The sequence below is a fragment of the Apostichopus japonicus genome, chromosome 12 (assembly GCF_037975245.1).
Source record: "Apostichopus japonicus isolate 1M-3 chromosome 12, ASM3797524v1, whole genome shotgun sequence".
NCBI lineage: Eukaryota > Metazoa > Echinodermata > Holothuroidea > Aspidochirotida > Stichopodidae > Apostichopus > Apostichopus japonicus.
Genome location: NC_092572.1, coordinates 171,932 through 187,125, shown reverse-complemented (window position 1 = coordinate 187,125; position 15,194 = coordinate 171,932). Strand labels below are relative to the sequence as shown.

The following is a 15,194-nucleotide window of genomic DNA, read 5'->3' as shown; positions in this document are numbered from 1 at the left end:
TTTAGGGACATGACATGAAGGGAACAGTATACATAAACTTGCTCAACATTGTCCTATACAATGCTTCAATACCTTGAAAATATCATATATTCTGATAGAAACAGGATATTCCTACTGCTTTAATACTATCCTGGCAACTGTACAAGTGTTTAGGGACATGACATGAAGGGAACAGTATACATAAACTTGCTCAACATTGTCCTATACAATGCTTCAATACCCTGAAAATATCATATATTCTGATAGAAACAGGATATTCCTACTGCTTTAATACTATCCTGGCAAATGAACAAGTGTTTAGGGACATGACATGAAGGGAACAGTATACATAAACTTGTCTCAACATTGTCCTATACAATGCTTCAATACCCTGAAAATATCATATATTCTGATAGAAACAGGATATTCCTACTGCTTTAATACTATCCTGGCAACTGTACAAGTGTTTAGGGACATGACATGAAGGGAACAGTATACATAAACTTGCTCAACATTGTCCTATACAATGCTTCAATACCTTGAAAATATCATATATTCTGATAGAAACAGGATATTCCTACTGCTTTAATACTATCCTGGCAAATGAACAAGTGTTTAGAGACATGACGGGAACAGTATACATAAACTTGTCTCAACATTGCCCTGTACAATGCTACAATACCTTGAAAATATCATATATTCTGATAGAAACAGGATATTCCTACTGCTTTAATACTATCCTGGCAAATGTACAAGTGTTTTGAGACATGACATGAAGGGAACAGTATACATAAACTTGTCCAACATTGTCCTATACAATGCTTCAATACCCTGAAAATATCATATATTCTGATAGAAACAGGATATTCCTACTGCTTTAATACTATCCTGGCAACTGTACAAGTGTTTAGAGACATGACGGGAACAGTACATACATAAACTTGTCTCAACATTGCCCTGTACAATGCTACAATACCCTGAAAATATCATATATTCTGATAGAAACAGGATATTCCTACTGCTTTAATACTATCCTGGCAAATGAACAAGTGTTTAGAGACATGACATGAAGGGAACAGTATACATAAACTTGCTCAACATTGTCCTATACAATGCTTCAATACCCTGAAAATATCATATATTCTGATAGAAACAGGATATTCCTACTGCTTTAATACTATCCTGGCAACTGTACAAGTGTTTAGAGACATGACATGAAGGGAACAGTATACATAAACTTGTCTCAACATTGCCCTGTACAATGCTACAATACCTTGAAAATATATATTCTGATAGAAACAGGATATTCCTACTGCTTTAATACTATCCTGGCAACTGTACAAGTGTTTAGAGACATGACGGGAACAGTACATACATAAACTTGTCTCAACATTGCCCTGTACAATGCTACAATACCCTGAAAATATCATATATTCTGATAGAAACAGGATATTCCTACTGCTTTAATACTATCCTGGCAAATGAACAAGTGTTTAGAGACATGACATGAAGGGAACAGTATACATAAACTTGCTCAACATTGTCCTATACAATGCTTCAATACCCTGAAAATATCATATATTCTGATAGAAACAGGATATTCCTACTGCTTTAATACTATCCTGGCAACTGTACAAGTGTTTAGAGACATGACATGAAGGGAACAGTATACATAAACTTGTCTCAACATTGCCCTGTACAATGCTACAATACCTTGAAAATATCATATATTCTGATAGAAAGAGGTTATTCCTACTGCTTTAATACTATCCTGGCAAATGAACAAGTGTTTAGAGACATGACATGAAGGGAACAGTATACATAAACTTGTCTCAACATTGTCCTGTACAATGCTTCAATACCCTGAAAATATCATATATTCTGATAGAAACAGGATATTCCTACTGCTTTAATACTATCCTGGCAACTGTACAAGTCTTTTGAGACATGACATGAAGGGAACAGTGTACATAAACTTGTCTCAACATTGTCCTGTACAATGCTACAATACCCTGAAAATATCATATATTCTGATAGAAACAGGATATTCCTACTGCTTTAATACTATCCTGGCAACTGTACAAGTGTTTAGAGACATGACATGAAGGGAACAGTATACATAAACTTGTCTCAACATTGCCCTGTACAATGCTACAATACCTTGAAAATATCATATATTCTGATAGAAACAGGATATTCCTACTGCTTTAATACTATCCTGGCAACTGTACAAGTCTTTTGAGACATGACATGAAGGGAACAGTATACATAAACTTGTCTCAACATTGTCCTGTACAATGCTACAATACCCTGAAAATATCATATATTCTGATAGAAACAGGATATTCCTACTGCTTTAATACTATCCTGGCAACTGTACAAGTCTTTTGAGACATGACATGAAGGGAACAGTATACATAAACTTGTCTCAACATTGCCCTGTACAGTGCTTCAATACCCTGAAAATATCATATATTCTGATAGAAACAGGATATTCCTACTGCTTTAATACTATCCTGGCAACTGTACAAGTGTTTTGAGACATGACATGAAGGGAACAGTATACATAAACTTGTCTCAACATTGTCCTGTACAATGCTACAATACCTTGTAAATATCATATAGTCTGATAGAAACAGGATATTCCTACTGCTTTAATACTATCCTGGCAACTGTACAAGTCTTTTGAGACATGACATGAAGGGAACAGTATACATAAACTTGTCTCAACATTGCCCTGTACAATGCTTCAATACCCTGAAAATATCATATATTCTGATAGAAACAGGATATTCCTACTGCTTTAATACTATCCTGGCAACTGTACAAGTCTTTTGAGACATGACATGAAGGGAACAGTATACATAAACTTGTCTCAACATTGTCCTGTACAATGCTACAATACCCTGAAAATATCATATATTCTGATAGAAAGAGGATATTCCTACTGCTTTAATACTATCCTGGCAACTGTACAAATCTTTTGAGACATGACATGAAGGGAACAGTATACATAAACTTGTCTCAACATTGCCCTGTACAGTGCTTCAATACCCTGAAAATATCATATATTCTGATAGAAACAGGATATTCCTACTGCTTTAATACTATCCTGGCAACTGTACAAGTGTTTTGAGACATGACATGAAGGGAACAGTATACATAAACTTGTCTCAACATTGTCCTGTACAATGCTACAATACCTTGTAAATATCATATAGTCTGATAGAAACAGGATATTCCTATTGCTTTAATACTATCCTGGCAACTGTACAAGTCTTTTGAGACATGACATGAAGGGAACAGTATACATAAACTTGTCTCAACATTGTCCTGTACAATGCTACAATACCTTGTAAATATCATATATTCTGATAGAAACAGGATATTCCTACTGCTTTAATACTATCCTGGCAACTGTACAAGTCTTTTGAGACATGACATGAAGGGAACAGTATACATAAACTTGTCTCAACATTGTCTTTTGTCAGATGTATATTGTAGTTTTATTTAGTTTGTGTCTTGTCATGTTATTCTTAATTAGTTCTTATCTTCTCATGTTTTATGATACCATCTAGCTTTTCTCTTGTACATTTTTCATCATTAAATTCTTCTGTTGTTTACATGCACTTAACCTATTTAGTGTTAGATCATTGTAAACAACCTTCAGTCACAATTTGTACGAGACTGAAGGCCTGCACGTAGGTATTACTTAGATATCAAATAGCTTTAACCTGGTCTTGTTTCATGTGTGCTTTATACTTACATATTGGATCTCATAGTTTTTCCATGGTAATTATGGAAATATTTCTGGATCTGAATGTACAGTATGGACAGACCTTTGTTGAGGGCAGGGTGTAGAACTCTTTACGTTGGTCAGCCACGTAATAATAAGACTGAATGTGTTGACTTTTCTCACATACCAATCATTACCATGTAATAATAAGGATGACTGTGAAATTCTCACTATATACCAATCATTGCCAGGTAATAATAACACTGGCTGTGTTGACTTTGCTCACATACCAATCATTGCCAGGTAATAATAAGACTGACTGTGTTGACTTTGCTCACATACCAATCATTGCCAGGTAATAATAACACTGACTGTGTTGACTTTGCTCACATACCAATCATTGCCATGTAATAATAACACTGACTGTGTTGACTTTGCTCACATACCAATCATTGCCAGGTAATAATAAGGCAGTAGTAGAGCAGTTGAGACTGAGGAGAACACGTTGAGGCTGATAACACATAGCAATCATAGTTGTACAGTATTGAAATCAGTATTAACCAATTAAGATACTTATAGACAACTAAACTGAGAAAACTAATCTAGTGTGACATGCCGTTGATGTAAAACAGATACATTTTAATAGAATAATTGTGGCATCTGTGTGTGCAATGTTGAACATATATACCTTGATTACATTGTACTGTAGACATTATATGTTAGATGGTTATAAACTGTTAGTAAATTAGATAGATTAGATAGTCTACAGATATATATCACGGTCTGCAAGCACACTTTCAGTTTGAAATTGTTTTCATTTATTCCAGTGTCCAGTTTATGATGTGTTTGACAATGTTCAGTTCAAAGGCATGTATCAGTCCATGACCAAGCAGGCAGCCATCACAGTTGTGGTAGGTGTCTATAGTTCTACAAAACTTTCACAGGCTAGTCTATGTACATATTTATGTATATGGCATATTCCTAAAAATATACACTTTTAAAACGGAATATGAGTATCTCCTTCTTCGTAGCACATTCTAGATTTAATATTTCTCTATGCTTACATATTCTTGCTAAACTCTATAATTCATATTTGTTTGTGCATTTAGTGTAAACCTAAAGGTTTGTATGTGCATAATAGATGAGTAATATCACTTATTATTTGATATTGTAAGAGGATGTAAGATGATGGCATATTAACATGGTTTTGAGACTTTTTTACTATAATAATAGTAAAGGACTATGGGGTCCCATTTTGAGAAAATTGTTGTTTCTTCCCTTTTTAAATAAATTAAATTCTGTGATGCAATTAATGTGTATTTAGTGTTAAGTATAAATAAACAGGGTTAATCAACAGTCTTTCATTGGACTAACTCCTAAATTACCTACACATGTAGCATACAAATGTAGCACACACATGTAACACACACATGTAACACACACATGTAGCACACACATGTAACACACACATGTAACACACATATGTAACACACATGAAGCACACATATGTAACACATATGTAACATACATGTATCACACACATGTAACACACACATGAAGCACACACATGTAACACACATGTATCACACATATGTAACACACATGTATCACACACAGGTAGCACACACATGTATCACTCACATGTAGCACACACATGTAGCACACACATGTAACACACATATGTAACACACACATGTAGCACACATATGTAACACACACATGTAGCACACACATGTAATACACACATGTAACACACACATGTAACACACACATGTAGCACACATATGTAGCACACATATGTAACACACACATGTAACACACACATGTAATACACACATGTAACACACACATGTAATACACACATGTAGCACACACATGTAATACACACATGTAATACACACATGTAGCACACATATGTAACACACATATGTAACACACACATGTATCACACACATGTAGCACACACATGTAGCACACATATGTAACACACATGTAACACACATGAAGCACACACATGAAGCACACACATGTAACACACACATGTAGCACACATATGTAACACACACATGTAACACACACATGTAATACACACATGTAGCACACACATGTAGCACACATATGTAGCACACACATGTAACACACACATGTAACACACACATGTAACACACACATGTAGCACACACATGTAACACACACATGTAGCACACATATGTAACACACATGTAACACACATGAAGCACACACATGTAACACACACATGTAGCACACATATGTAACACACATGTATCACACACAGGTAGCACACGCGTGAAACACACACATGTAGCACACACATGTAACACACACACGTAGCACACACATGTAGCACACATGTAGCACACACATGTATCACTCACATGTAGCACACACATGTAACACATACATGTAGCACACACATGTAACACACACATGTAGCACACATATGTAACACACATGTATCACACACAGGTAGCACACGCGTGAAACACACACATGTAGCACACACATGTAACACACACACGTAGCACACACATGTAGCACACATGTAGCACACACATGTATCACTCACATGTAGCACACACATGTAACACATACATGTAGCACACACATGTAGCACACACATGTAGCACACATATGTAGCACACATATGTAACACACACAGGTAGCACACACATGTAACACACACATGTAACACACACATGTAGCACACATATGTAACACACACAGGTAGCACACACATGTAACACATACATGTAGCACACACATGTAATACACACATGTAGCAAATAAGGTTGTTATTTGTTTCTCTTGCAGAAAGAAAACTATCTGGATGGTTTCTATGTGATCATAGTCATTCATCCTACTGATGATGTCTGTAACAGCCGTTTTGAGCCTCTCAGCCGTACCTCAAGTAAGACATCAGTTCCTTATCAGATTATACTGTAGGTCCACCAGCCAAGTATATTCTACTGTAGGTCCACCAGCCAAGTGTATTGTACTGTAGGCCCACCAGCCAAGTGAAATGTACTGTAGGTCCACCAGCCAAGTATATTGTACTGTAGGTCCAGCAGCCAAGTATATTGTACTGTACGTCCACCAGCCAAGTATATTGTACTGTACGTCCAGCAGCCAAGTATAATGTACTGTAGGTCCACCAGCCAAGTATATTGTACTGTAGGTCCAGCAGCCAAGTATAATGTACTGTAGGTCCACCAGCCAAGTGAATTGTACTGTTGGTCTACCAGCCAAGAGTATTGTACTGTAGGTCCACCAGCCAAGTTTATTGTATTGTACGTCCACCAGCCAAGTGTATTGTACTGTATGTCCACCAGCCAAGTTTATTGTATTGTACGTCCACCAGCCAAGTATATTCTACTGTACGTCCACCAGCCAAGTGCATTGTACTGTAGGTCCACCAGCCAAGTATATTGTACTGTAGGTCCAGCAGCCAAGTATAATGTACTGTAGGTCCACCAGCCAAGTGAATTGTACTGTTGGTCTACCAGCCAAGAGTATTGTACTGTATGTCCACCAGCCAAGTTTATTGTATTGTACGTCCACCAGCCAAGTGTATTGTACTGTATGTCCACCAGCCAAGTTTATTGTATTGTACGTCCACCAGCCAAGTATATTCTACTGTACGTCCACCAGCCAAGTGCATTGTACTGTAGGTCCACCAGCCAAGTATATTGTACTGTAGGTCCACCAGCCAAGTTTATTGTATTGTACGTCCACCAGCCAAGTATATTCTACTGTACGTCCACCAGCCAAGTGCATTGTACTGTAGGTCCATCAGCCAAGTATATTGTACTGTAGGTCCACCAGCCAAGTATATTGTACTGTAGGTCCACCAGCCAAGTATATTGTACTGTAGGTCCACCAGCCAAGTGAAATGTACTGTAGGTCCACCAGCCAAGTGCATGGTACTGTAGGTCCACCAGCCAAGTATATTGTACTCTAGGTCCACCAGCCAAGTATATTGTACTGTAGGTCCACCAGCCAAGTGTATTGTACTGTAGGTCCACCAGCCAAGTTTATTTTAGGTCCACCAGCCAAGTATATTTAGGTCCACCAGCCAAGTATATTGTACTGTAGGTCCACCAGCCAAGTATATTGTACTGTAGGTCCACCAGCGAAGTATATTGTACTGTAGGTCCACCAGCCAAGTATATTGTACTGTAGGTCCATCAGCCAAGTGCATTGTACTGTAGGTCCACCAGCCAAGTATATTGTACTGTACGTCCACCAGCCAAGTATATTCTACTGTACGTCCACCAGCCAAGTGCATTGTACTGTAGGTCCACCAGCCAAGTGCATTGTACTGTAGGTCCACCAGCCAAGTATATTGTACTGTACGTCCCCCAGCCAAGTATATTCTACTGTACGTCCACCAACCAAGTGTATTATACTGTAGGTCCACCAGCCAAGTATATTCTACTGTAGGTCCACCAACCAAGTATATTGTACTGTAGACCCACCAGCCAGAACTGTTCTATGTGGGATATATTGTACTGTAGACCCACCAGCCGAGCACTGTTCCATGTGGGATATACTTTGCTTGAGACTGACCAGCCAAGTACTCTTATATGTAAGATATACCGTACTGTAGACCCACCAGCCAAGTATATTGTACTGTAGGTCCACCAGCCAAGTATATTGTACTGTAGGTCCACCAGCCAAGTATATTGTACTGTAGGTCCACCAGCCAAGTATATTGCACTGTAGGTCCACCAGCCAAGTGCATTGTACTGTAGGTCCACCAGCCAAGTATATTGTACTGTACGTCCACCAGCCAAGTATATTCTACTGTACGTCCACCAGCCAAGTGCATTGTACTGTAGGTCCACCAGCCAAGTGCATTGTACTGTAGGTCCACCAGCCAAGTATATTGTACTGTAGACCCACCAGCCGAGCACTGTTCCATGTGGGATATACTTTGCTGTAGACTGACCAGCCAAGTACTCTTATATGTAAGATATACCGTACTGTAGACCCACCAGCCAGAACTGTTCAATGTGGGGTATGTTGTACTGAAAGTCCTGTCAAGTGCCTATGGTTCCTTTGTACATGATTTCATTTTTTTTTTCATTTTTGTTGCAGCTTTATTTTATGCTTCAACTGCTAATGAAAGGCACAAAAACCTCACAGTGGCTGTTGAAAAAACAAGTATGTTACAATTCTCACTTATTATTGTGATTATTCAAGTTATCCTTACACCATTTGATGTAGGTTAGACAGGTGCTGTTGTAGATTAGATTTTCAACATTAAATGTAGGTTAGACAAGTTTTGGTTTTAGCATAGAGTTACACCATTGCATGTAGGATAGCCAAGTGTGGTTTTAACATAGAATGCCATTATAACATTTATTAAGTTAAACAAGTTTGGTTTAGCAAAGACTTTAATTATGACATGCAGGATGACTAGTTTGGTTTTAGCATAGAGTTACATCATTGCATGTAGGATAGCCAAGTTTGGTTTAAGCATAGAATGCCATTATAACATGGATTAAGTTAGACAAGTTTGGTTTAGCACAGACTTTAATTATGACATGCAGGATAGACTAGTTTGGTTTTAGCATAGAGTTACATCACTGCATGTAGGATAGCCAAGTTTGGTTTAAGCATAGAATGCCATTATAACATGCATTAAGTTAGACAAGTTTGGTTTAGCACAGACTTTAATTATGACATGCAGGATAGACTAGTTTGGGTTTAGCATAGAGTTACATCATTGCATGTAGGATAGCCAAGTGTGGTTTTAACATAGAATGCCATTATAACATTTATTAAGTTAGACAAGTTTGGTTTAGCAAAGACTTTAATTATGACATGCAGGATAGACTAGTTTGGGTTTAGCATAGAGTTACACCATTGCATGTAGGATAGCCAAGTTTGGTTTTAACATAGAATGCCATTATAACATTTATTAAGTTAAACAAGTTTAGTTTAGCAAAGACTTTAATTATGACATGCAGGATGACTAGTTTGGTTTTAGCATAGAGTTACATCATTGCATGTAGGATAGCCAATTTTGGTTTAAGCATAGAATGCCATTATAACATGGATTAAGTTAGACAAGTTTGGTTTAGCACAGACTTTAATTATGACATGCAGGATAGACTAGTTTGGTTTTAACATAGAGTTACACCATTGCATGTAGGATAGCCAAGTTTGGTTTTAACATAGAATGCCATTATTACATGTATAAAGTTAGACAAGTTTAGTTTAGCACAGACTTTAATTATGACATGCAGGATAGACTAGTTTGGGTTTAGCATAGAGTTACACCATTGCATGTAGGATAGCCAAGTTTGGTTTTAACATAGAATGCCATTATAACATTTATTAAGTTAAACAAGTTTAGTTTAGCAAAGACTTTAATTATGACATGCAGGATGACTAGTTTGGTTTTAGCATAGAGTTACATCATTGCATGTAGGATAGCCAAGTTTGGTTTAAGCATAGAATGCCATTATAAGATGGATTAAGTTAGACAAGTTTGGTTTAGCACAGACTTTAATTATGACATGCAGGATAGACTAGTTTGGTTTTAACATAGAGTTACACCATTGCATGTAGGATAGCCAAGTTTGGTTTTAACATAGAATTCCATTATTACATGTATAAAGTTAGACGAGTTTAGTTTAGCACAGACTTTAATTATGACATGCAGGATGACTAGTTTGGTTTAAGCATAGAGTTACACCATTACATGTAGGATAGCCAAGTGTGGTTTTAACATAGAATGCCATTATTACATGTATTAAGGCACGGTCACACTACAGCGATATTTTATCGGAATACGGTCCGACTTTTCCGATTTTAGGCCGAAGAGTGAGGTTTGTGGTAGTGAATGTAATGAATGCAGTGGAATATTCGAATACCTACTCCAAATCTGAGGAGTTCTGGAACTGACTACATTCTGAAGTGACGTCACATCGAAAAACGATAAAAATCGGAAGAGAAATCGGATAGCTATCCGATAAAAGGAAACGGAGTCAATATCAAAAGTTAGCAGAGGGCTATTCCACATCGGAATGGCTCAACAGATAGCAAATCAGGTCCTTTATCACTGTGGCTAGAAGACCCGAACAAAAAACTGGCTGTTTCGATTCCTCCGGGAAAATCAGATAGTATTCCGATAAAAAATCGGTATAGTGTGACCGGGCCTTAAAGTTAGACAAGTTTGGTTTACCAAAGACTTTAATTGTGATATGCAGGATAGACTAGTTTGGTTTTAACATAGAGTTACATCATTGCATGTAGGATAGCCAAGTTTGGTTTTAACATAGAATGCCATTATTTACATGTATTAAGTTAAGTTTGGTTTAGCGAGGACTTTAATTATGACATGCAGGATAGACTAGTTTGGTTGTAGCATAGAGTTACATCATTGCATGTAGGATAGCCAAGTTTGGTTTTAGCATAGAATGCCATTATTACATGTATAAAGTTAGACAAGTTTAGTTTAGCACAGACTTTAATTATGACATGCAGGATGACTAGTTTGGTTGTAGCATAGAGTTACATCATTGCATGTAGGATAGCCAAGTTTGGTTTTAGCATAGAATGCCATTATAACATGGATTAAGTTAGACAAGTTTGGTTTAGCACAGACTTTAATTATGACATGCAGGATAGCCAAGTTTGGTTTAAGCATAGAATGCCATTATAACATGTATTAAGTTAGACAAGTTTGGTTTAGCAAATACTTTACTTACGACATGCTGGATAGACTAGTTTGGTTTTAGCATAGAGTTACACCATTGCATGTAGGATAGCCAAGTTTGGTTTTAACATAGAATGCCATTATAACATTTATTAAGTTAAACAAGTTTGGTTTAGCACAGACTTTAATTATGACATGCTGGATAGACTAGTTTGGTTAAGCATAGAGTTACACCATTGCATGTAGGATAGCCAAGTTTGGTTTTAACATAGAATGCCATTATAACATTTATTAAGTTAAACAAGTTTGGTTTAGCACAGACTTTAATTATGACATGCTGGATAGACTAGTTTGGTTAAGCATAGAGTTACACCATTGCATGTAGGATAGCCAAGTTTGGTTTTAACATAGAATGCCATTATAACATTTATTAAGTTAAACAAGTTTGGTTTAGCACAGACTTTAATTATGACATGCAGGATAGACTAGTTTGGTTTTAGCATAGAGTTACACCATTGCATGTAGGATAGCCAAGTTTGGTTTTAGCATAGAATGCCATTATAACATTTATTAAGTTAAACAAGTTTGGTTTAGCACAGACTTTAATTATGACATGCAGGATAGACTAGTTTGGTTTTAGCATAGAGTTACACCATTGCATGTAGGATAGCCAAGTTTGGTTTTAGCATAGAATGCCATTATAACATGTATAAAGTTAAACAAGTTTGGTTTCAGCAAATACTTTACTTACGACATGCTGGATAGACTAGTTTGGTTAAGCATAGAGTTACACCATTGCATGTTGATTAGGAAAGGTTGGTTGCAGTGACTTTATAATGCTTTTCTTGCAGTATTGATTTATGTGAGTTATTATTGGTTGGTAGTTGATGTTGGTTATGCAAAGAACCCATTTTGGCATAAGGGCCACTCAAGTTATTGAATATCTCACTTATCACATATCTCAAGTTGATCAATTCTTCATCTTACACAGATTCTAAGTACCTAGAGCCGGTTTTGATCACACTTGGAATCGGTGTTGCATTCTACACATTTATTGGTCTTATAGTCATCGGCTACTGGTTAAAGTGAGTTGATTCCTATCTATATTGCTGTAATGACTGCTCACACATTCTGTGTTATATTTCAATCTGTTACTGGTTAGAGTGAGTTGATTCTTATCTATATTACTGCCATGACTGCTCACACATTCTGTGTTATATTTCAAGCTGTTACTGGTTAGAGTGAGTTGATTCCTATCTATATTGCTGCAATGACTGCTCACACATTCTGTGTTATATTTCAATCTGTTACTGGTTAGAGTGAGTTGATTCTTATCTATATTACTGCCATGACTGCTCACACATTCTGTGTTATATTTCAATCAGTTACTGGTTAAAGTGAGTTGATTCCTATCTATATTGCTGTAATGACTGCTCACACATTCTGTGTTATATTTCAATCTGTTACTGGTTAGAGTGAGTTGATTCTTATCTATATTGCTGCAATGACTGCTCACACATTCTGTGTTATATTTCAATCAGTTACTGGTTAGAGTGAGTTGATTCTTATCTATATTGCTGCAATGACTGCTCACACATTCTGTGTTATATTTCAATCAGTTACTGGTTAGAGTGAGTTGATTCTTATCTATATTGCTGCAATGACTGCTCACACATTCTGTGTTATATTTCAATCTGTTACTGGTTAGAGTGAGTTGATTCTTATCTATATTGCTGCAATGACTGCTCACACATTCTGTGTTATATTTCAATCAGTTACTGGTTAGAGTGAGTTGATTCTTATCTATATTGCTGCAATGACTGCTCACACATTCTGTGTTATATTTTAGATACAATGTAAAATCATAGTTCAAACAGATAATCCGATTTGATAAATGTTTCAGACCTGTTAATTGATAATGATTCCCTAATATTTTTTTTGGAGCCAAGTAAATAACAGACTTAGATGGTTTAACTGTATATTTGTGACAAAATCTTTTGTTTACATTTGCATGATTTTTTAGATAAAGAGACATCTGTTGTTTTTAAATTGAGTAACCTCAGATATATTTTCAACAATCACTCATGTTAATTTGTAGAATTTTAGTTACTTCAACGATATCTAACAGTATTCTTCACAAGAAATAAAGTCAGTCTGGGAACTTATTACATTATCGAAAGAGATATTTGGTTAGAAAGTGGATTCTGCAATCATTCAAGCAAATAACAATGATGCATGTAGGACACTTACCCTTGGAATGATGTACATATACAGGTGACTTTTAGTGTGACAGGTGGATTAAACTGGACTCGCTTTATTGAAACATGACTAGTAATTCCTCAAATTTATTTTTCTAGGAATTGGTTCACCGGCAAAACAGCTGATTTTCCTGCTTCTCAAGAAGAGGGTAATATTTCCATCACTAACATTTCCACATTTTATATCGTCAATTTGCTTCCATTTTGAAATTTCATCACAAGTTGTAATGTAGTGTGTCAAAACTGGCACTCAATAAGGCTTAAATGTATATTTCCTGTAGTATATTTCAAACTGTATTAAAATATTTTTGTGCTTATTATGGTGAAGGGTTACTTGTTTTACTATGAAATTAATCATTCATCACACTTTAATATTTTTGCCACATTTTCTTCACGTTTTTCATGAATATGGAACATGGTCATTTCAACATTCACTTGCACTACTTTCAGCTGAGAAGATTCTGATTGGTGAGTTTAACATCCTGTCAGAACATTATTTTAAAAATTGGCCCTTCTCAGATCTGTTAGGTAAATTTTACATTTGACCTTGGAGATGCTTTGGTTGTTGAGGTATATACTTTGATTTAAGGAGGATTATGGTTGGTTTTTGCCATAAATTTAAAGTAAAGTTTTATGCAGTGCTACCTACACATATCCTGCATTTCCAAAAATTTCCAGACTCACCAAACAAAGAAGGGCAGTGAAATATCAACACTTCTGGCAGGGCAAACCACTAATAGCCCTTACATTGATCTGCAAACTCCCATAAGATATATATAGTGCAAACTCTCATAAGATATATATTGTGCAAACTCCCATAAAATATATATGGTGCAAACTCCCATTAGATATATGGTGCAAAGTCACATAAGATATATATGGTGCAAACTCCCATAAGATATATATAGTGCAAACTCCCGTAAGATATATGTAGTGCAACTCCCATAAGATATATATATAGTGCAAACTCCCATCAGATATATAGTGCAAACTCTCATAAGATATATATAGTGCAAACTCCCATAATATATATACAGTATAATGCAAACGCCCATAAGATATATATATATAGTGCAAACGCCCATAAGATATACATGGTACAAACTGCCATCAGATATTTATAGTGCAAACTCCCATAAGATATATATAGTGCAAGCTCCAATAAGATATATATAGTGCAAACTCCCATAAGTTAGATATAGTGCAAAATTGCAGCAATTTAGAAACAGCATATATTTTTTATGTTATTTATGATTTTATATTTATTTAAATACATTTTCTTACAGATAACCCAACCAATGAAGATGCTCATCATCAGAGTGGCTATGGAGCTTTAGGTAAATGTGTATGTTATTCTGTAAAGCAGCTCATTATTATGAATGTTATATCTACAGTATCTGATTTAATGTCGGTGATAAAGATAACACCAACCAATGAAGACCCTCATCATCAGAGTGGCTATGGAGCTTTAGGTATACTGTATGTGTATGTTATTCTGTAAAGCAGCTCATTATTGTGAATGTTATATCTACAG

At 36.2% G+C, this 15,194-nt stretch overlaps 1 protein-coding gene across 6 annotated transcripts in view; it reads left to right on the top strand.

Moving 5' to 3' along the window:
- Positions 1 to 15,194, top strand: part of LOC139978037 (SID1 transmembrane family member 1-like) — a 159,484-nt gene that overhangs the window by 28,465 nt on the left and 115,825 nt on the right. For all 6 annotated transcript variants that reach the window (XM_071987980.1, XM_071987984.1, XM_071987983.1 and 3 more), the window contains exons 7-13: positions 4,543 to 4,626; positions 6,548 to 6,644; positions 8,834 to 8,899; positions 12,394 to 12,487; positions 13,760 to 13,809; positions 14,111 to 14,128; positions 14,947 to 14,997. In XM_071987980.1, coding sequence (XP_071844081.1) covers positions 4,543 to 4,626; positions 6,548 to 6,644; positions 8,834 to 8,899; positions 12,394 to 12,487; positions 13,760 to 13,809; positions 14,111 to 14,128; positions 14,947 to 14,997 — 460 coding nt within the window. The remainder of the gene's footprint in view (positions 1 to 4,542; positions 4,627 to 6,547; positions 6,645 to 8,833; positions 8,900 to 12,393; positions 12,488 to 13,759; positions 13,810 to 14,110; positions 14,129 to 14,946; positions 14,998 to 15,194) is intronic.